The sequence below is a fragment of the Rhinolophus sinicus genome, chromosome 3 (assembly GCF_057876585.1).
Source record: "Rhinolophus sinicus isolate RSI-liver-muscle chromosome 3, RSI-T2T, whole genome shotgun sequence".
In the NCBI taxonomy this organism is placed as follows: domain Eukaryota; kingdom Metazoa; phylum Chordata; class Mammalia; order Chiroptera; family Rhinolophidae; genus Rhinolophus; species Rhinolophus sinicus.
Window position 1 is genome coordinate 148823182 of NC_142503.1, and position 23484 is coordinate 148846665.

Sequence of the window (23484 nt, forward strand, 5' to 3'; positions counted from 1 at the left end):
ATAGGCAATTGATCGCTTAATGTTTCCTGAGATATCTCCTACCCAAAGCCAAAACTGTCACACCTACTTGTCTGATGAAAGCACTTAAAAAACAGTAATTTTTCTCTAAAAACTAATTTTATTTAAAAGAATCTGAAGCATAACACTATAGTAAACAAATTTATAATACATATTGTTCAAGAAAGCCTGCCATACATAATTTCTACTAATAGTAGGTCTATATACTGGTAAAAACATTATTTATACAATGCACAAATGACATTTAGCATGATCCCTGAAAAGAATGACCAACAATAACATGGACTGTTTTGATAGTAGAACCTCTATTTGTCCTATTATTTATCTAAAGAATAAAAAAAAAAAAATGTGGAAGAAAAGTTAAACTCCAATTTTAAATACTAACATGGTGTTTAAGGAAGAAGAACAGGGGATCAAAAAGAGGAAATTGTAAGACTCAAATACCTTTAAAAGAAAAAGGAGATTTGGCTTAACACTATTTATAGTAATTATTAGAAAAGTAATTCAGAATTGAGAATTTTTTGGTTTAATACTTGGAAGCCCTTAGACAAACTATCTACCATTCTTATCGTAAACATTCTATCAGTTACGAAGCCAATTTTATTTCTCTGAAAACTGTAACCTGTACATTAACCATATAAAGAAAATAAACAATTTGGGGGGAACCTAGTCACTTCATACTTTAAATTTTTCCACAAAGCAATTCATGAATCACTTAATACTAATACTTCTTTAAACCTCTGATTTAAAGAGAAACCTACTCAGGGCCAAAAGATTTATGTAAAAACACACACACACAAAAAAAATCCCTACCATGTAACACTAAATTTTTAAAAAATAGACCCATGAAAACACTGAGCATTCGAGTAAAATATAATGGGATTATGACACAGTATGTTATCTGGCATTTTTTAAAATATTAAGAACTAAATCAGATTTATTGCTATGCCAATTCTATAAAGTCAACAAATGTACAAAACATACCATTAACAACCACGCCAAAAATGATGCTGTATAGAGATATTAACAAAGCATAGGTAGACATTTATCTTGTAATATACATCACTGATATAGTAAGATCTTATTAATTCAGGATAGTTTCAATTGATAAAAGTCTAAAAATTTGAATACTTTAAAAAGATATGCAGTTTAAGCACTTGCACTCTTTTTTCTTTCAAATACACAAATTTGCATTGGCCAAGTATTATCTATTACAATTATTTGGGTACTTGTTTTATGACAAAAGAATACTTTTAAACTATTCTTAAATTCCATTTTTAAATAAATGCCTCTGAAAAGCTTAAATTTTCCCAAGATTGAACATTTTTCTTTAAAATCTTCATTAACTTTTATTAACAAATCTTTTCATTAGATAGTACAAAGTAAACACCATTCAAGTCCTTGTATCAGTGGATACAAGTCTAAGTAAGTTAGAGAAGTTTCATGGTAGCGTAATACAGGCATACCTCATTTCATTGTGCTTTATTGCGCTTCGCAGCTACTGTATTTTTTTTTACAAATTGAAGGTTTGTGGCAACTCTGCATCAAGCAAGTCTATCAGCACCATTTTCCCAATAGGCTCAGATGATAGCAATTTTTAGCAATAAAGTATTTTTAAATTAAGGTATGTACATTTTTTTAGACATAATGCTATTGCACATTTAATAGACTGTAGTATAGTGTAAACATAACTTTTATATGCACTGGGAAACCAAAAAAATTTGTGTGACTTGCTTTATTGCGATATTCCCTTTATTGAGTGGTTTGGAACTGAACCTGCAATATTTCGGAGGTATGCCTGTAGTTTCTTAGTAAATGAAGATCAGTGTTACTATTTGTTTTCGTTATGGTGGAGTGAATGATAGCTCTTTTGGTTGAAAGATATCAGAATAAGTTCAAAGTCTAGTATATAAAATTTTAATGGTATGGGCTAAAAATATCCACTGTCAGAATCTAACTCTTTAGTAAATTATATCTGTAAGAGGAAGATAAACATTTTAAGAAATATTTATTGTGTTATGAGTGTTATGAATTGCTAACACCAAATTTTACCCCTTCTCCCATTTCAAAGACATCAGGCCATCTACTAATCCATAAATATTGATGTTTCACATACTTCATAGAGTAGCTTAAACATACCAGCATAAGAAATAATTAGTATTACATAGTAATTTCCTTTGCCATAGGAATAAATGTTGGACAAAGTCTGGAAACATTTTATTTTCCAATTTGAATTACAGTAATTTTGCCACAGACCACAGCACTAGTGCATGTGTTACTTTAGACATGCTCTAAGAACAAAACAAAAAATTACTGCAAAAATACATGTCACCAATGTGGAACACACTCAGATTTGTATAAAAGTACTGAACTAATATCCCAAAAAGAGGTATATGTAAACAGTACATAAGGAAGAAAGTTTTAATATGAAACAGTCATTTAAGTCACATACATCATGATAAGAAGCAGGACTTTCTTTTATAAGATATTTTAACTAACAAGCAACATCGCCTACATCATCTACGGAACAAGAAATACAGGTATTTAGAATATGTTTTAATATAATTGCAAGTAATGTATTTTGACAAAATATGACAAAGATGAAGCTTATCTGTTGGGTTTCATGAAAAGTTTTCAATGACATACAGGCAGCCTTTGACTTGTTAACGTCTGGCTTATCGATAGCCACTTTCTTTCCTTCATTTCCCCTAGACCACTCATCTCGGGAGATGTTAATGCCACCTCTAGCCTCCTCACTCCAAGGGTGCCTCTGAATTCCCATCATTGCACCAAGGATTGGAAAAATGCAGATGTGACTTCTACACTGCTCTATTGGATAAATGGAACACCAACAAAAGGGGAAGTTGCTAAAATTTGGAAATGAGAAGAAAACCTCTGGGTTCATAGTAGTAGAGGAAAGGAAACTGTTAAAAGTCCCAACATTCTAAAGGAAATGGTGAAGTGTTCTCAAGACAGTATCAGCCAATTCAATAAAAATACTGTTCCCTATGGTGCCTGAAATGTGTCATTTTGTTTGAAATTTTAGATATTAAATATTCATTCTGAACTAATAACACCCTTTTAAAAAAAGAAATGTAATCCCACTATCTTCAGTCACATCTTGGTAGAAAACACTTTTGACTTAAAATCTAGTCAGCCACAGCCACACAAAGAAAGGGGGTTGGAGGAAAGATGAAATTCTGAAGCACAGAGCATCTAGGAAGGGAAAAGCAAGTTGGCTTACATAGCATCCCACCCGAGTTTAGGATGGTCTCTAAGAGGGCACTGGAAAACACACCAAAGAATTTAACCTTCCTGAATCACATCAGAAAAAAGGAAATCTGCTTCTTTCTCCCACCTAAATACATTGATTGGTTCCCTAAAGAAGCTAAGCACTCAGCATCATACTATGGGTTAACTACATCATGGTTTAAATAAGCCTTTATGAGCTTCTCTAAGAATCTAATCATCTTATATAGATACCAAACCACTATTTACAAATGAACTTTAGGAGCCTTATTTTTAATTAAAAAAAAGTCTAAAATAGCACAAATGTTCATGCATATGAAACTCTACACATTGCAAAAAAGAAATCCAAAAACTATTCAGAGCTCCCTTTTCATTGCTTACATATATTTTTACTATTAAATACAATTACTATAGTATGTTGGATAAAAAGTACTAGCACTCTTAATTTGTTCAAGATGAAAGTTTGAAAGAAGACTGGATGAAAATTCCTGATACTTATTTTAACTTGGATGATTATAAAGTTGGCAGATTTCATGGGGATCTATACTATTGAGTTTCGTTTCTATTACTAGACAGAGTTGGGAGTCTAACCAAAACAAAACAAAACAAAACAAAACACAAAAAAATCAGAGTTCTTTATATTGTGTTAATCTATGAAGAGTAAGTACTAGTACTAGAAAATCTTCAGTTTTATGTACATAATCATCTAATTTGGATAACAAGAATCCTAACAGTATTCTAAAGTATTTCACGCAAAAGGAAAACACTGATCACAAATCTAAATTCTAAGCACTCTATCTGAAGAACAATTTTTCTTTTACAAGCTAAGCTGTTTCAGTATTAGTCCAGTAGCATCTAGAAGCAAGTGCACCAGGAATTCTCTAGTGAAATTAACAAAGCAAGTTCTGAGAAATGAACTAATGCTTTAAAACTTTCCATCAGTAACCTAGCATTGGTGAAAGAGCCTAACTGCTCAGTTTGTCAGGCTGAACTTTGGCAAAATGAGAATATAGGAGAAACTCCAAGAATTCCTGCTCAACTGTGTGCGTGTGTGTGTATGTGTGCATGTGAGATGAGGCCTTTCAGTGAAGGAAAAGAATTACACCCCCCAAAAAGGTGCAATGCTACTGGAAGATTATTCTACCTGTGTGCATTTCTTTCCATCACTAAATATTTTTAAACGTTTAGGGCAGCTCATCACTCGTCCTAAGAAAGTCACATCCATTTCTATAACAACCTTCTTTGGGTCAAATTAGTATCTGGTCATTTTTATAATTCATCACTTTCCCTACAAAAAACGGTTTAGATGACTTTTGACTTAGTGTTATGTAGAGACAAATGTAGAACTCATAAAAAAATTAATTCAAATACAAGAAAACATTCATCAGCTATGACTATAGTTCACTGCCAAAATCAACCACAAGTTTTTCTTTCGAATACTTACAGATTCTTATTTAAATAAGGTGGTCTACAGACCTAAATACCTGTGAAAAACTCACTTGTTTGTAACTTTTTAAAAACAATTACTTGGAAATGGAAAATGAAAAAATTGCATTACAAATCAAGTATCTTTTGACTAGAGTGGGAGAGGTTATTTCATTTTCACAAAATAACAATTGAAACTGTAAGCAACAGAGGGCTTTAAAAAACTGCATAATCAGTTTTAGCAATGAGCACAACGGAAGTACTGCCACGTAAAGCGTTAACTCCTGTGGCCCTTGGAAGTTTCTACTCAATACCTATCTAACTGCATTCAGTCATTAAAAAAAAAAAAAAAAAAAAATCATGATCTGATGCTAGGAATGGGCACATAGCATGAAATGCATCATTTCTTAAAAATCAGCACTCACTAGGATTTCAAGAACAACACAACTACATCCTTAAATATTTAGAAAATTATGTATCTAACAAAAGCTACAGTGTAAGCAAATTGGGATCTTCAAGTATGCTACTGAACACAACAAATGTCAGCCAGCCAAAAATACTGCGTTTTAACCTGCTTCAAAGGAGTATTAGAATTTACATCATTTTATTTCCTACAACTGTATAAAGGTATATATTTTACAACTACTGAAAATATTTTGTACTGACCTCTAACTAGTCAGAGGTAACTGGAGAAAAACTTGTATTACTTTGTACCACATGAAATTGCTGTTTTTGTAGGTCACATTAAAGCACTGTATTTTTAAAAATAAGATTAATTCAAAATATGTATCATGAGTATTAATAACTTTCTTCTAATAGGATATTAAAAATTTCATTGTTATGAAATTCATCATTTGTTAGGCTGCATAAATTGTTCAAATCCTCCAATTATTCCTTCTCAAAGAATATGCTATTTCTTAGAAAAAGCTCCAAATGACGAAAAATATAGTTCATTGGATAAAGGCCTGGTGACTGTGGACATGACAAAATTTAATTGTCCAATTTAATTAACTTTGCTTTAGTAGCTTGTGATACGTGAGGTCAAGTGCTGTTATGTAAAAGAGTGAGTTCCTGTTGATTAACCAAAGGATGTTGTTTTTTAATCAGATTTTTCATGCATAATTTTAATTTCTTCATAATATGCTGCTGCTGTCATTTCACCAGGGTTTAAATAGTAGTAATTAATTATACCTTTCACAGATCACCATATGGTCTTCAGAAACTTTTTGGTCGCAATGATAATGATGGTGCAAGTTTGGGATCTTCACCAACACTCAACCATTTTATAAATTGCTATCAACTATCATACAGTTTTTGTTGTTGTTGTTTTTTGTCACAGGTTATGATCCATTCCAAAAATGGGTTTCTGCTGTTTTGAATCTTACTGAGTACACCTCAAACTGTCTCGGTTCTTTATCATCTCTCAAAAGGATACTCTCAGGTCCATTTTTACACTTTCCCCAGACACAGCAGAAACTCTTGTCTGCTGCAAGGCGTTGAATTATTGTTCGTAAGTTAGCTTTCACCTTGGTTCTTAATCGATTTTTGCTTAAAATTGATTTTGATCTCTCTGGAAACTCATTTTTGAATTCAGATCCCCAGAGCATGACTTTTCAAACTACCAGTAAGTAGTTCAGAGACCTCTTAGGCCAAATTTGCTTCTATCTATCTCATTTGCAATATGTCTCAGTTTGAAATCATGTTTTAAAAAGTATTCACAATTCTTCTGAGGATACTATATTATTTATTTCTCTGGAAAATAACAAAACAACTCAATAATCAAAGAGAAGTAAAGAGTGAAAAGCATAATACTGTTATAATTCTAAATAGCACAACTAGAAACATACTTTATATCAACTCTACTAACTGCAGTGAATTTTCAACTGATCTAAAATTAGCAATTTCATGTGGTACAATCCACAGGTTAATCAACAAATACTTACTGGGTATCTATGATATGCTGACATCTTTGTCATATCTGTACAAACAGATATCCTGGAGAGACTCACTTGAAACACAAAAGTCACTAATTTCAAGGACCCTAGTTAGGGAGGAGTCTATAATTTTTAAAAACATCCATAAAATGTATACTTTCTTCCATGTTATAGCTATACATATTTTTTTTCTGAAAACATGTTAAATGAATCCTTGAAAAAACACTTGAACTAAATGTTTAATGTGATATCGCCAAAGTTCAGCACTGAAATATACATTTTTCAATGGTTCTAACTTTCATGAGTCAAAACTTGCCTACATTTGCTATACATTATTGTGAAGCTTCAGGAGGCTTTTATACTTATGATTAACAACAACAACTAACATTTATTTGTATAGTACTTTCTAAAGCACCACCATATACATTATTCTCATTTAAGATAGAAAACAAAGACAATACAAAATTTGCACTAGCGATGAGGTGGAATATAATAAAAACTAAAAGGTAAATCATCTTTTTGCATGTGCATTTAAAAAAATAATGTAAAACATTAAAATCCTGTGTCACTGACCCTCTGTAATACATGGCGGGGAGGGAATCCACTTTAGTTAATGGCTGTGACTAAGCATCACTGCCCACCGCAGGTGGACCAAAAGTCTCTCTAGTGCGCATTAACTGGACGTCTTTGTCAGCCATACAGGTGTCACAGCCCCATACTGCAGATGCTTCTGCAGTGAGCAGGCCATAAGCTGTTTCAGTCATTCCAGTGCAGATTCGATGAAACCATTTCTGACAAGAGGCTTCACATAAGATGGCATCCTGATCGTCATTCACTTCATTTGTACAGATTCCACAAGGATACACTGGGTCAGAAGAAGAATGGCCGTGACGGCTTGGGTGGAGAGAGGATTTATTGCTTTTTTCGGTGGTGCACGTATCTGCTGCCCCTCTAGGTTGTCGTGGCTTATTCTGTGTCCCATTTGCATGGCTGTTGTTTGTACCTTCAGTGCTACTCGAACGGCTGTTCTCTTGATTGACTACATTGTTTCGATTAACATTTTTTAATTCAATATTACTCTGATTCACTGTGTCATCCATATTTAAGTGAGGTGGATGAGCAGAGGAATTTTGATTAGTGTTTTTGGTTGCTCCTTGATTAAAGTCTTGTTTTGGGGGTGGTGCTTTTGCTTGGCCAAAAGTATTTGGGGGAGGAATAAAAGAATGATTAGATTCTAATGAAGAAGTAAAATTTGAATTATTCCCAGGGACAAAGTTAGGTGCCAAGTCAGGATTAGATACCTGACCAGCACTCTGAGGAGGAATCTGATTGAAGTTTTCAGCAGGATTTTGTCTAAAATGTTGATTAGGCATATTAACATTCTGACTTAGTGCATTATTATAAGACGGATTTCCAAAACTTGAATTATCATGTGGCCCAAAGTTAAAAGCATGAGGTCGATTAAAACCCATGCCCAGAGGATTCTGAGGAAATGGGTGTGGCTGATTCCTGAGTGAGTAAGGACCACAGTACGGGGAAGACATCCTCGGAGGAACATGAGGTGGCATTCTGAATGTGCTATAGCCTCCAAAGCCAGGATAACCAGGGCCAAGATATGGGTTTGACGAAGGTAGTGGTTTGTAGGAAAGAGTATTATAGTTGTCATCAAATGGATTAGCAGCCACTAGGTGGTCAGAGTTGGGATTCGGTGGTGGCGCATACTCAGACAATGGAGGAAAAGAAGGCCCCTGAAATGAGAATGTAAGTAAAATACGTGCTTTTGATCAAAGAAGTCATTAAGATTGTCCTGCTATAAAATCTTAACACTTATGAACCTAATTTTAGTCAAATTTCTCTTGCAGTGTTCTGAAAATGTAACTCTTCACTTGACTCTTCAATTCCAAATGTTTATATACAATTATTTTTAATGATAAATATGTGTAGGTTTCTTTCATTTAGAAAAGGAAATAAAGTAACACTTTTCTGAGCTCAAATTCATTGTTACTTCAAACTCCAGAAGTATTTAACCTTCAAAAGAAGATACATTGCCATAATTTTCATTTAATATGCTTACCTATTATAACTAGAATCTTTCACTTAAAATTCTAACTAAAAATACCTTTCATACCCCCAAATAACCACAAAATTATATAATAATAAACAGGATCTAAATTTTTTTCTTAGCTCAACTTCTAGGAGTAGCTATTAACTTATTCCCAAAGCACTACACTCTAGGCCTCAGACTGGAAAAATAAACTGCCAGTTTTAGTTACACTGCAAGGTTAACACATGGTGGCCAAAATGGAAAAAAGTAATCTGTACATAAAGTATACTTATTTGCAGTCTTCATCATTAAAAGAGTGCTTCAAATTTATAGAGAATGAAACCATAAAGCCTGTATTTGTAACTGTTTATTACAACCACAGGTTATGGACAAAAGATACCTCCATCAAGATTGCTTCATGATATGCACTTACTACTGAATTATTATAATAGTTGAACATTATTACTTCAGGTTAAACTTGTGTCCATATATATTTTTAAGTCTTTGAATAGAACTGTAAGCATCTATGTCTTTTAAATTAAAGAATAAGCATTTTAATTCATCTGCCCATACTTCCCACTTGCAATATACACTTCAGGCCTACAGTCCAGCAATTGCCACTAGGTGCAGAGTAAAAAATAATAATAATATGATCACTGCAGAATTCACTATTAGGTTCTGAAGGAGGATAGGAAAAAATTCCATGACCAAGTTTAAATTTACCTCACCAGCCTGATTATATCCACAAAGAAAAACTGCTATTAAAGAAAACGTCAATTTACCTGTGTATTTGTTTTGCGTTTTTTCTTGTCTGGGCTTCCTAGTTGTACACCTGGTCCTCCTAACCCATCCAGTCCACTATCACCACCTGAAAATAAATAAATAAAATCCAGATAATATTTCCACTTATAAATGAAACCATTTTATATCTCTCATAGCAGTATTATAATTACCTATTAATATACTTTTATTTTTGTTAGATAAAAGCAATACTAAGCTTTTATTAACTTTGTTCAAAAACTCTTTCCCATAATTTCAGCCCCAAACAATAATTCATCTCTACTCCTATAGTAATTTTTTGTTATTCTTTCAGTGAAAAAGAAAGTCTCCATCCTGTCTTTAAACCTTCAGTCATCTGGATCCCTGTCTGTGAGGCAACCACTGTTGCTAGTTTCTGATCTATCTTTCCACAAATAATCCAGATAAATTCCAGTATAATACCTTTTTGGTTACCTATGGACACAAATGATGGTATGCATACTATACATAATAGTCTGTACCTTGCTTTCTTACTTGGAAATCATTCCATGTCATTATATATAAAACTGTCCCATTTTTCTAATAACTGAGTAGTACTTCACAGTATGATTATACCATAATTCATTAAATTTTGTTAACCCCCCACACCCATTATGGATATTTAGGTTGTTTGCAAACCTTTGCTCTTCTGCAATGTAAATCCACGTATAAATATCTCTACTTACATATACAAGTCATTTCTAGAACTGGAATTATGGCATAAGGTATGTGCCTTTTATTCTTAAAAGTATTGTGAAAATACAACAATGTATGTATTATTTTCTTAATAGTGTATGATCAAGCAAAAGCAAAACCTCGCCTGTGAATCTAAGAGATAAAAAAAAGTTTATCAATGGAATTTTTTTCCATTAAGAAAACTTTTTATTATGGAGAATTGTGAACTATACAAAAGAAGACAGAAGAATAAAATTATGTGCACAAATTATAGACACATTTGTAGGAACATATAAATACACAATTGTAATAGATTATAATTAAATCAATTCAATAAGTTGTCAGAGAATAGAGAAGACTTACATATATGGATTCTGGGAGTGGGATATATAAACTGAGACCTAAAGGATAACAAATTTCTCATGTGACGAGCAGAAGGAAAAGCCTCTAGGCAAAGAGAACAGCATGTGTAAAGATTCTTAAGTTGAAAGGAGCTTGATGTGTTTGAGAAAAGAGGCCAGTGTGTTAAGGGACTACGGAGAGTGCGTCTAAGAAGAGGTTGAAGAGATAAGCAAGGACCAGATCATTTTATACTGTTATGAACTGAACGTCTATATCCCCACAACCCACAAATCTGTATGTTGAAGCCCTACCCTCCAATATGGTGGTACCTGGAGGTGGGGCCTTAGGAAGGTAATTAGGGTTATTACATTAGGGCATGAAGGTGAGGCCCTTATGATGAGATTAGTAGCCTTAATAAGAAGAAAAAGAGAATGATCTCTCTCCCCAGGTGCACACACGGAGGAAAGGCCATGGAGGACATGGCAAGAAGGTGGGCATCTGCAAGCCAGGAAGAGCTCTCACCCGGAACCCGGAACCCGGAACTGAATTGGCTGGCACCTTAATCTTGCACTTCCCAGCCTCCAGACTGAGAAAATTTTCTGTTGTTTAAGCCACCGAGTCTATGGTATTTGTTATGGCAGCCAAAATAGAGGAAGACATAGAGCCTTATAGTTTATGGTAAAGAATTGGATTTTACTTAAAGAACAATGGATGATTATTTAAGAGTTTTAAGCAAGAATGTGACATGATTTGTTTTTAAAAGATTAATTAGCAGTGTTGAGAATAAACTTGCAATGGGATAATGGCAGGAGCAGGGAGACCAGTAATGATAACTTTATAATGGTATTTCAGGAAAAGAAATGGTACTTGTCAATAAAGAGAAACTGTGTTGGAGATAGTTTCCCACATAACAAAATGCAAAGCAGGTTTCTGTAAGAGCCATTTAGAGAAGTTGAAATACTATGGAGGTGAAAACCTATGACAAACAGTAACAAAATTTAGTAAGGATTCTGGATGTTAAATTAATATTTAAACATCAAAAGCTTTCTTATATACAAACTACAACCAGTTAAAGATAAAATAGAGTAAAAGTTTTCATTTACAGGAACAAAACTAACCTTATATAAAATAGATAGCAATAAATTTAAGAAATGCACAAGATCAGTATGAATAAAACCTTTTTAAAAGCCCTATTGAGAGACAGAGAGGAAGACTTCTAAAAAGCAGAAAAGTACTGACTGTTTTGGCTAGCCATCTAGAACAAAATAACATCGTTTTCTACCTCATTTATTATCCCCAACAGCCTTGTTGTGTCCTCCTCAGAGACACCAGCACCCGGTGTCTGAGCCCGCAGGCCCCATTCTCCACACCCGCCCGGAGGCATTAACAGGAGTCTAAGCAGCAGCCTCTTCTCAGAGATCTGCGTTTCAACTCCATAGGGCCCCTCCCGTGAGTATATATATTTTAATAATTCCAACCACTTTCCTTTGTCCCACAGCCTTAGGGACAAGCCACTACTGTGGGTAGCTGCTTGCCACAGTTGATACCTCTGTGAAAACTTTAGTATCCTATTTTACCACTTCAGTGTAATATTTGTAAACAATTTTTACTTAAATTCTTTCTGTAAAAATAACTGATATGGTTTCTGTCTCCTGACTACACCCTGACTGACACATATCTCAAATCCCACTTCTACTAAGTTCACATCATTCCAGACATCTAGCTTACTACCTATCTACCTACCTACCGACATTTCCTTCTGTCTATACAGAGCAAAAGTAATACCTTTATAAACACGAGGTACTATTTTAAAAATAAAAGCATTAAATTATAACTTTATTAAAATTTAATAAAAGAAAAAGAATTAAGTTAAACTGAAGAATATGCTAAATGTTTCTTCAACAAGAGAATTTTGGGGGGATAGAATCCTCTAAGGTTAAGAAAAGACATTAACAAAAACACTAAGTTGAAGAAATTATGGTGTGTTTTTTTTTTCAATTTTAGATAGCATTGATTGACTTTCTGCTTTGAAAGTTGAGGATATTACAGTATCACATCTTACCCTACTTTTTCCCCTCTTTAGCAGGGTATTTTCTATATCTAGATTCAATTTTTCATTTCAGGTAAGTTTGTTTTTATCATATCTTTGAATACTTTTCTGCACTATTTCAGGGGTACTTATCATTATGTTAGAGATTTTTAGCTCCATATCTATTAGTTATCTCTTCCGACTTTACTCTTCATATTTTCATTTGCATTTAATCTGATTATCTGAAGCTTTCTATTATATAACTTAATTGTTAACCATCTCTAATCTGTTCCTTATTTCTAATTTATTTTTTTGTTCTATATTTTATTTGTTTCCTTAGGTCTGCAATTTACCTTTCATCGCATTTTTCTGTATCACAATTTTTTCTTTGAGCTCTTGTTTTATTATAACCACTTGAAGTCATGTGAAATATTTCCGTCTGTCTTTAGGTTATTGGTTCTTCAACTTCTGCATGCTCTTTCTTTTTATCTTCTTTGTTTTTGTTAGTTCATTAGTGTGGTATAGTATGTCGGCATAGTTAGCTTGCTTTTATTTTATCTTGCAACTTTGCCCAGACCTTTTTCCCCTCCCTCCTTTTCTTCCGCCTCCCCCCTACCCCACTGTGGTTCAAGCCCTTGTTTCTCAGTCTAGTTGTGTAGGACACAGCACCCTGGCCCATGCTGGTATTATGAGCCTTGCGCTCCCGGCAGCTCTCCCCAGCAGCCCAACTCCAGGGAGAGCTGTTGTTCATAATCTTAGCTGTAGAAGGCGCAGCTCACTGGCCCATGTAGGAATCGAACTGGCAGCCTTCGGTGTTAGGAGCACTGCGATCCCATGGCCTGAGCCACCGGGCAGGGCTGGCCCCCTGCCCAGAGCTTTCATTTGCTCTGATTTAACATGGATGAGTTTTGACTCCTTTTTACTCACATCTAAGATTGCTTGCTTGGTTTAGGTGGTATGCTTCATCTATTGAGATATGATTTTTTTTTATTCCTTTAAAGTATTTTAATGTTTAACACAGTGTGACATTCCTGAAATAAATCCAACTTACTCATTTTTATATGACTGGATATGTTAATACTCTCTTTTGGATGCTTGCCTATATTAGTAAGATTAACATCCAGGCTCCTAATTCTGAGGTTTTGTTAAATGCACATTTATCTAGTTGGGGCTGCAGTAATCCATTCACAGTGGATTCCCTTGTGTCCCCTGAGGCAGTGTGTATCCCTGGAGACTTTTCTGTCAGAGACAGTCTTTTTTTTTTACCTTTCTCTATTTCACTCATTTTTTTCTTACCCAAAGTGAGAAGATAAGAATACTCATTTAATTTCTTTCTATCCAGACTTGGGGTTACTAGTGCGACTTCTCGAAATTTCCAAGGGGCAGGAGCTGTCATAGAAGACTAAGACAGTGCATTTACCCTGTTCCACATTTATGGTATTGGACTGTGCCATTTCCTTCATTTGTTGAAGTTGCTGAACATTTTTACTGTTTTATTTAAACTGTTTTGTTCATTTCACTTAGAATTCAAAGAGATTCTGCAAAGTAGCTTTGTTCTACCATCTTAACTTAGAAGTCCATATCTAAATATAGCTCTGTTCTTTTCCTGAAGCTCCATAACAAACCTATGAGTTAAGAAGTCATCCCCATTTAAAAAAAAGGAATGGAAAGGGCTCAAACCATCAGTCAAAAGTAGCACTGAAATCTAATACTAGTAGTATTAGGTGTTTGTTTTCTTTTGCTTTTACATGTACTATCCAGTGATTTTTGAGCATATTCACAAGAGTGTGTAACCATCACCACTATTTAATTCCAGAACATTATCATCACACCAAAGAGAAACCCTGTACCCATTAGCAGTCATTCCCCCATTCCCCAGTCCCTGGTAAATCACTCATCTGCTTTCTATCTTATATGGATTTGCCTACTCTGGACATTTCATATAAATGGAATCTTACAATATGTGACTTTTATGTCTGACTTCTTTCACTTAACATCACATCTTCAAGGCCTATCCATATTATAGTATTAGTATTTCATTCCTTTTTATGGCTGAATAATATTTCATTGTATGGATATAGCACATTATGTTAAGCCATTTGTCAGTTGGTGAACATTTGGGTTGTTTCTACTTTTTGGCTATTATAATGCTACAATGAAAATTTATGTACAAGTTTTAATATGAATGTATGTTTTCAATTCTCTTGGCTATATAATGAGGAGTGGAACTGCTGGGTTATATGGTAAGTCTATGTTTAACTTTTGGAGGAACTGCACAACTGTTTCCCATAGTGGCTGCACCATTTTAGGTTCCTACCTGAAGAGGGTGCCAATTTCTTCACATTCTCCTTAATACTTTGTTTGTATTGTTTTTTTAAGCTAGCCATCCCAGTGAGAATGAAGTGGTACCTCATTGTGGTTTTAATTTGCATTTCCATAATTGCTAATGATGTTAAATATCCTTTCATGTACTTATTGACCATTTATGTATCTTCACTAAAGAAATGTCTATTCAAGTTCTTTGCCTATTTTTTTAGTTAGGTTGTTGGTCCTTTTTTTTGTTAAGTTGTAAGGATTCTTTATGTAGTCTGGATTCTAAACTCTTATGAGATAATGATTTGCAAGTATTTTTTCCATTCTGTGGGTTGTCTTTTCAATTTGATGGTGTCTTTTATCACAATAAGATTTTAATTTTGATGAAATCCAATTATCTATTTTCCCTTTGCTTAAGTAAAGCTAGGTTTATCTACTTCTAAGATACTAGTTTGCCTCCCTAAAATCTTATGCATATACTGTCTTCCTCAGTGGCCCACAAAAGGCAAAAATGGAAACTTCTGGTTGAAACTATAGGAACTCTTATCTTTTAATTATAATTTGATGTGGTAATCCCATTTGAACAGATGGCAAGTAAAGAACTAATAGTGAGATTCACTCCGCCCCTCAAGGTCATTTATTCAAAACCTGATGGTTTAGGAATGACTAAAACTATTACCAAATTATAACTATACAGTAGGCCTAAGCAAATGAACTGATGATTTCACATTAACAATTTGTATGCAGTTTTTCGTAACAGAATATACTGACATTCTCAACGGAGAAATGTGTTGTTCTTGAATCTGAATATTTAGACATTCTGATGAGTCTGGTATAGAAAAGAATTAGCAATGGTCTTAGAGGTCAAATAATAAAGTGATTATATAAATAAACAAAAGTATCGAAGTCCTGTCTGTCCTAACATGTCATGGATATTTCATTTTAACAAAAGTATAAATATAAAAAGGCAATTCTTAAATATAAAAAAATTATTAATAAGCTAGTTTCTAATCTCAAATGTAGAATAAATTACGATTCTCAGCATTAAGACTACTGAGTAACTGTAATTTTACAGTTAAAATGCAATGTGATTTAAGATGGACAAAATGTACTCTTATTGGTTAATATCTACCATCTATGTTCACTTCCCAAAAATTTAATAATTGCTTGTATTTATCCTAAGGCAAAACTGATATTATGAATCATTTAGATAAACTCATTTTCAAGTAATCTGTGAGCAAAACCACCTAAAATTCTTTTTTAAAACAATTGAGTTTTGTGGTATTCATTTTTTATTGAGTCTAACATTTCCCTCCATAAAACAATCTTCAAGTTCCCACTGATCTCTGTTCCCCCACTTATTGTTCATCTAAAGAGTTAACTATACAGATGCTCCTTGACCTGTGATGGGGTTACATTCTGATAAATTCATTAAAAGTTGAAAGTATCATAGGTCAAAAATGCATGTATAACACTACTACTAACCTACCATACTTCATAGCTTAGCCTAGCATACCTTAACTGTGCTCAGAACACAACATCCAAAAAACACTGGCAACACGGTACACTGTAGAGTATTGGTTGTTTACCCTCATGACCATGTGGCTGCCTGGGAGCTGTGGCTCACTGCCACTACCAGAATCATGAGAACCTTACCACCTATTGACAGCCCAGGAAAAGATCAAAATTCAAAATTCAAAGAATGGTCTCTACTACATGCACATCACTTTGACACCGTCGTAAATTTTCAAAAGTCAAACCATCATTAAGTCAAGGACCGGCTGTATAACACTTCCAATGGCTCTGACTCCTGGCCTTACCTAGTCCTTCCTGCAGCTATCTGTGATAGTGGTGGTTCCTCTCCAAGAAGTAATCAGTAATATTAGATCAGATTAATGTTCATCAGGGCTAATTCGAATATAAACTACCAAGAATTTCTTTCTTTCTTTCTGTCAGCTACTTCTTCTATGATATTTCCTCACTCCAAAGGCTGTCATGTTCTGATACCTCCATGAATGAGTTGCTGCTCTTAACCTCCTCTGGAGTCACTGCCATGGCCACCTTCTTGATTGTGATCATTTCCTACGGATTCATTATTTTTGCTATCCTGAGGATCCGCTCAGCAGCAGGCAGACTACCAAGAATTTCTATGACTCTCACTCTTTAAAAATGAAGTGAAAGGTCAGAATCCAGGGGAGGGGAAAGTAGTGGTTATAGAGCTAGTTTAGGTTACCTTAATAACTTCTGGTACCAAAGCTTCTACCTGCTCTATATACCTGCTGCTAACTTTGCAAGGTAAATAATGACTACTCAGACAGAAATACAGTTGTGGGGTACAGAACCAAAAAAAGGGGGATTGCCAAAGCTTATTGTAACACTGGTCACTCTGATCCTTTTATTTGTTAATAGTTGAATTTCTTCATGTCATCTCTTCACTTCTACCTGCCTAGTGCCCTCTGAATGCACAAGGGAAACAGAAGTGGGAATGGATGATGTCAAGAATGGAACAACAAGCCTCTTTCATCTTACAAAAGCAAAGGAATTTTATCTATCTATATATTATCACCCTGCATTATGTCAATCAATCTCAATTAAGCAAAATTATATTTCTCTTTTCACTCTTTAACCTTTATCCAGAACTGGAAGCTGAAGTTGTTATCTCTCCTCACAGTCTTATAGAAGAGTCCAATCTATTAAAGGAAACATTTTTTTCCCATCTAAAGATTCCACAAATTAAAGACTTTTTTACATGAAATCCATTTATAAGTATAAAATTATTTTTTCCTACTTGTAAATATTTTTTATTTTTATAAGGTGTGGATTATTTACTTTAGGCCTTTTATTATTTTTTCAGGTCTAATTATAACCTTTATTCCTTTTGTTAAAGATCAATCTATTTTGGCCCCAAGTCCTTACAAGGGAGTACATTAATCTGTACACTAGATAGCAGCGTGCCTTTTATATATTTTAATTTTCATTTTTAACCTTACTTTATTTATAATAATGCTTTGGTTTTTGATACTGTTCTCATAAGTACTGTGATTGCATTATTTTAAACTATTTTATAATTAATATTTTCCTTTAAACAAACTTGCTTCATCATTATTCCAAATAAGTAGATATTCTACTACATGTATGCATTGGTTTAAGTATATATCCTATGCTGATTAAATGACACAAACCAGGTTTGTGTCTCCCCCAAATTCATATATTGAAATCGTAACCCCTAAGGTGATGGTATTAAGATGTGGGGCCTTTGGGAAGTGATTAGGTCATAAAGGCAGAGTCCTCATGAATGGGATTAGTGTCCTTACAAAACAAACATGGGAGAGCTCCCTCACCCCTTGTCCATGTTAGGACACAGCAAGAAGGCTGCTGTCTATCTGTCTATGAACCATGAAGAGGGTCCTCACCAGACACTGAATCTGCTGGTACCTTGTACTTGGACTTCCTAGCCTCCAGAATTGTGAGAAATAAAATTTGTTGTTTATAAGCCATCCAGTCTATGGTATTCTATCATAACAGCCTGGGTGGACTAAGACACTAACACATTGCCTGGCACACAGTGGGTGCTCAAATACTAGTTTTCAGTTTGCTTTCCTTTAGACAAAACTATACCATTTAAGTCCACTTCACTTAGGTTTCTATAGAATTTAACATCCGATTAAAATATCTAATAATATCCAGCAGTGTCAACACTCAATGGACACTCAAATATCAGTTTTTCACAACAGCAGAAAAGTCTGGGATATACTGTGAGTTTATTCTATCATTTACTATGGATGTGAACATCTTAGCTAAGAGCACTGTCTTCACCTGAAACACATACTTCTATAATGCTGGTCTCTACCATGGAATGAAAATACGAATTAAAATGTGAATACGTTTAGTATTATATGAATTCCATCAAGCATTTGGCAAAATGGCCTTACATGATTTAAATGAAAGTGCCATTATTTTCTTTTAGAATGCAGGGAAGAAAAGTGTCCACTATGTGATACCAGGCACATAGATCAATCTGAGCATGTAATAAATATTAAATTCAGAAAGCACTCAACATCAGGTATTTAAGGTTTCAAATATATGCGATTCCTGTGCCAGCTGTCTCCCTAAATTAGTGATCTTTGTATCACTGAGGTGCATGAGGTTTAAGGTTTGAGCTTACGAAAGGTAAAGCTTAGGAGAGTGAGTGGATGGTATCTATGGATGAAGCTAACTCCATATAATAATACCTCTAATAATAAACTTATTTTATTAACAAAGTCAGCCAGCTTTTTAAACAAAAAACTTCAGAAATTATGGAGAACAAAGCTGCAAACATTCACAAAAAATCATATAATAAACAGCTTGTATTTATCTTTCTCAGCAAAACTGTGAAATCTAAGAAGTTTCTGCTTTTACAATATTTGTTTTGTTCATTGTTTTCTCCCTAGAGGGAGAGAACCTTCATTGCTTTTCACTCCATACCCACTCCCAGTCAAAATAAGAAAGAATATGCTGTAGGTCATTTACTTATTGATGAACTGATTCAATATATCTAAAAGTGAATGTTGATCACATTACTTATATTTTGGAATGTATATTTTAGACTTTCTATTTCTGATTTTAAAATGAACACTTACAAATAACTTACAATGTACCAGATGCTGTTTTCAATGCTTTATATATACGTATTAACCCATTTAATCCTTCAAACAGCTCCATAAGGTATTATTTTCATTTTGCAGCTGAGGAAACTGATGCACAGGAAACAGTACCTGGTCAAAGACAGCACAGCTAGTAAATAGCATAGCTGGGATAAGAACCCTGGCAATCCTGCTCCAGAGTCAAAATGCACTACAGTGGTACCTCGGTTTTCTAACGTAATCCTTTCCGGAAGACTGTTCGAGTTCTGAAACGTTCAAAAATCGAGGCACGGTTTCCCATAGAAAGCAATGCAAAATGGATTAATCCGTTCCAGGCCTTTAAAATCAACCCCTAAAACAGCAATTTAGCATGAATTTTACTATCTAATGATACCATAGATCCATAAAATGATACACAATGAAAGCAATAAACACAATATACTTTACTGTAAAAGCAATAATAAATAAACACAATGTAAAAACAGTACTGTAGATGATAAAAATAGAAATGCAATTTTTTCTTACCTGCAATGACGATAGTCATGGTTTGGATTGGGGGGGGGGTCCCCTTCAATAATCACAATAGATGACTGTTCTTCAGGTGTTCTGTGGTCCTCTTCCATAATTGCAATAGGTAAGTGTTGTTCAGGTGTTCTGTAGCCCTCTTCCAGAATCACTGTAGGTAACTCCTCTCCTGCCATTCCTTCCCTTGATTTTTTTACACCACTGACACCTGGTTTAGACTCACTGGATCTTTTCCTCACTAAAAATATTTCAATTGACACGCTTTTTCCAATGTTTTAAAATTTGTCTAAAGTGAGACAAAATTATCATTGAAAATGTTAGTGGCATGACTTACAGCAGCTTTATCAGGGTGATAGTTTTCAACAAAAATTTGCACTTCAACCCTTTTTGCACACATTTCTTTGATCAGTGCAGTAGAAACACTTTCTGTTCCCTCCTCCTCTGAAGACAGTTCCTCAGTTGCCTCCTGTTGCTGCTGTCAGAATGTTCTGAAGTTCTTCTGTGGTGAGTTCAGTCCTGTGGTCCACTAACTCCTCCACATCATCACTACTCACTTCCAAGCCCATGGACTTTCCCAGACACACAATATCCTCAACAATAGGAGCATCCTCTTCAACGTCCTCAAATACACGTTCAGGGACAGCTTCTGGCCACAATTCTTCCATGCTGACTTCACTGTTCTGTGAGACACATCCCTCCATGCTTTGTCTATGAGATGTATGCAATGTAGGGTATTGAAATGATTCTTCCAGAACTCTTCGAAGGTTAGCTCTGTGTCTGAGGTCACCTCAAAGCACCTTTGGAACAGTGCTTTGGTGTAAAGCTTCTTAATATTAGGTATGACCTGCTGGTCCATGGGCTGGATGAGAGGAGTCGTATTGGGGCGCAAAAATTTTATGCTGATAAAACTGAACTCTTCCACCAACTCGTCCTCCAAGCCTAGGGGGTGAGCTGGAGTACTATGTATAACAAGCAGGCACTTCACTGGAAGATTTTTGTCTTGGAGGTATTTTTTTACACTTGGCCTGAACACTTCATGAACCCACTCAATAAAAAACTGCCTGGTTACCCAAGCTTTGCTGTTTGCTCTCCACATCACATGCAATTTGCTTTTTATGACATTGTTTTTCTTAAATACCCTGGGGTTCTCAGAATGGTGGACTAGCAAAGGCTTCAACTTAAAATCCCCATTTGCATTCCCACAAAATAAAAGGGTTTGCCTGTCTTTCCTGGGCTTGTGTCCTGGCAATGATTTCTCCTCCTTTGTTAGGTAGGTCCTCTTTGGCATTTTCTTCCCAAAAGAGGCCTGTCTCACCATAGTTGAAAACTTGTTGGGGAAGGAAACCCTCTGCCTCTACATAATCTTTAAATTCCAAAACAAATTGGTCAGCGTTTTCTTTGTTGGCACTGGCAGCTTTACCATGTCTCACCACATTGTGTATGCCACTTCTCTTAAATTTTTCAAATCACCCTCTACTTGCCTTGAAAATATCACTCTCAGCGCTTGTTCCAGGGGTGTTTTTGATGAGGTCAGCTTGCAAATGTAAAGCTTTTTCACAAATTATGCTCTCAGAAATGCTGTCACCAGCCAACTGTTTTTCATTTACCCATATGAAAAGCAATTTTTCCACTTCTTCAATTGTCTGTGTTCTTTGTCTTATGTTTTAACACCTCTTGCAACATTGGCTCCTTTAATGGCTTCTTTATTTTTTAAGATGGTACAAATTGTAGATTTGGCAATACCAAACTGTGTTGCCAGATCACATACAAGGACACGACTTTCATGTTTGGAAATAATTTCCTTCTTCACCTCTACTGTTGTTCTGTTAATGACTCTCTTGGCTTTGCAGCTTTTATCCATTTCTCACAGCAAGGGGTGATTGGCAGAGGGCTCCTGAGATGACATGAACACAGATTGATTGCACACAGCCACAAAACAAATTGGTTGCAAGAGTGCTCCTGAGATGAGATGAGTTGAGCAGATTGATTGCACACAGTCACGAAATAAGCCCAAATATCACCTCTTTGTTGCACGGGTGCTCAGGACTCAATAGCCAACAGCTAGGCCTCAGGATCTTGCACTCCGTGGAAGCTGCGTGACATGTTCAACTTCCGAGGCGTGTTTGAAAACCGAAGCATTTACTTCCGGGTTTACAGCATTCGTAAACCGAAATGTTCGTCAACGGAGACATTTGAAAACTGAGGTACTACTGTACCTTTCTCAACATTGCTATTAGCATGTCTCTAGAGACTGGGAACAGGGAAGGAGACCTGACCATAGCTTACAGCTAACCTTGAAAGTAAAGATGACTGAGACTCTGGGTTGCCTGGAATAAGTGTTAAAAGAGAGAACTGTATGATCTTCCTAAAAGGTAACTCTTCCACAGCTCTGGAAAGAGCAAACTAGGAGGACTACATTACCTGAAGCTACTGAAATCTCTTTGTTAACATTCATCAAATTAGATTTCAGAAACACTTGTTTAGCCTCTGTAAGTACAGAAATAAAAGTAATACAATGGTACCTCGGTTTTCTAACGTAATCTGTTCCGGAAGACCATTTGAGTTCTGAAACGTTCGAAAACCGAGGTACGGTTTCCCCATAGAAAGTAATGTAAAATGGATTAATCCGCTCCAGACCTTTAAAATCAACCCCTAAAACAGCAATTTAGCATGAATTTTACTATCTAATGATACCATAGATTCATAAAACTTACGGCGTTTGTAAACCAAAATGTTCGTCAACAGAGACGTTCGAAAACCAAGGTAATACTGTAATTTCTGCCTGTAAGCATCCCATAATCTACAAGAAACAATTTTTTCCTTTTTTTTTTGAAACTCTTAAATTTAACATGATAAATATTATGATAAAGATGAGGAGAAGATGTAGAGGGAACTCCCATCTAATCCTGAGGGAAGACATCCCAGGAGGTTTCAACTGCGCTGATTCTTTGATTCAGTATTTTACCAAAGATGGGGAAAAAAGAGGGCATTCCTAGCAGAAGGTAACAGAATGTGCAAAGAAAGGTTTAAAGGCAAGCGAGACCATGACCATGTCTAGAGAGGAAATGAGAATATTTCAGAACTGGAGCACAAGAGACAAGTGAGAACATTTCATGGAACGTGAAAGATGCAGGACTAAGTGATAGGCCTGAGCCAAATTTTAAAAAGGGCTAATACGAGAAGGTTGGATTTTTATCCTAAAGGCAATGGGGAACCACTGAAGAATTTTACAAAAAAGATCAACATGACTGTCATGAATTGTGTTTGTGGGGCAATGGAACATAGTGACTAAGACTTTGGGCCCCAGAATTTAAGTTCTAGCTTTGCCACTTAGTAGCTGGATAAATTTTAATGTGTTACTTTACCACATATTACTTAACCTCTCTGAGCATCAATTCTTCAACTGTAAACATAGAATGATAATAACACCTAACTCACTGGGTTATTGAGAGGATTAAACAAGATGATCCATTTAAACCACTTAGCAAACTGTTTGGTAAGTACTCA

At 35.1% G+C, this 23484-nt stretch overlaps 1 protein-coding gene across 2 annotated transcripts in view; it reads right to left on the reverse strand.

Moving 5' to 3' along the window:
• Nucleotides 1-23484, reverse strand: part of PYGO1 (pygopus family PHD finger 1) — a 31561-nt gene that overhangs the window by 2329 nt on the left and 5748 nt on the right. Inside the window, exons 2-3 of one of the 2 annotated variants that reach the window (XR_002137397.3) lie at nucleotides 9453-9538; nucleotides 7200-8374 (exon numbers count right to left, since the gene is read on the reverse strand). Coding sequence is in view for 1 of the 2 variants with exons in the window: in XM_019732295.3 (XP_019587854.1) it covers nucleotides 7250-8374; nucleotides 9453-9538 (1211 nt within the window). In the remaining variant the exon portion in view is untranslated. Of the gene's footprint in view, nucleotides 1-2211; nucleotides 8375-9452; nucleotides 9539-23484 lie in introns of those variants that run through there. The other variant, XM_019732295.3, reaches the window with a different exon arrangement.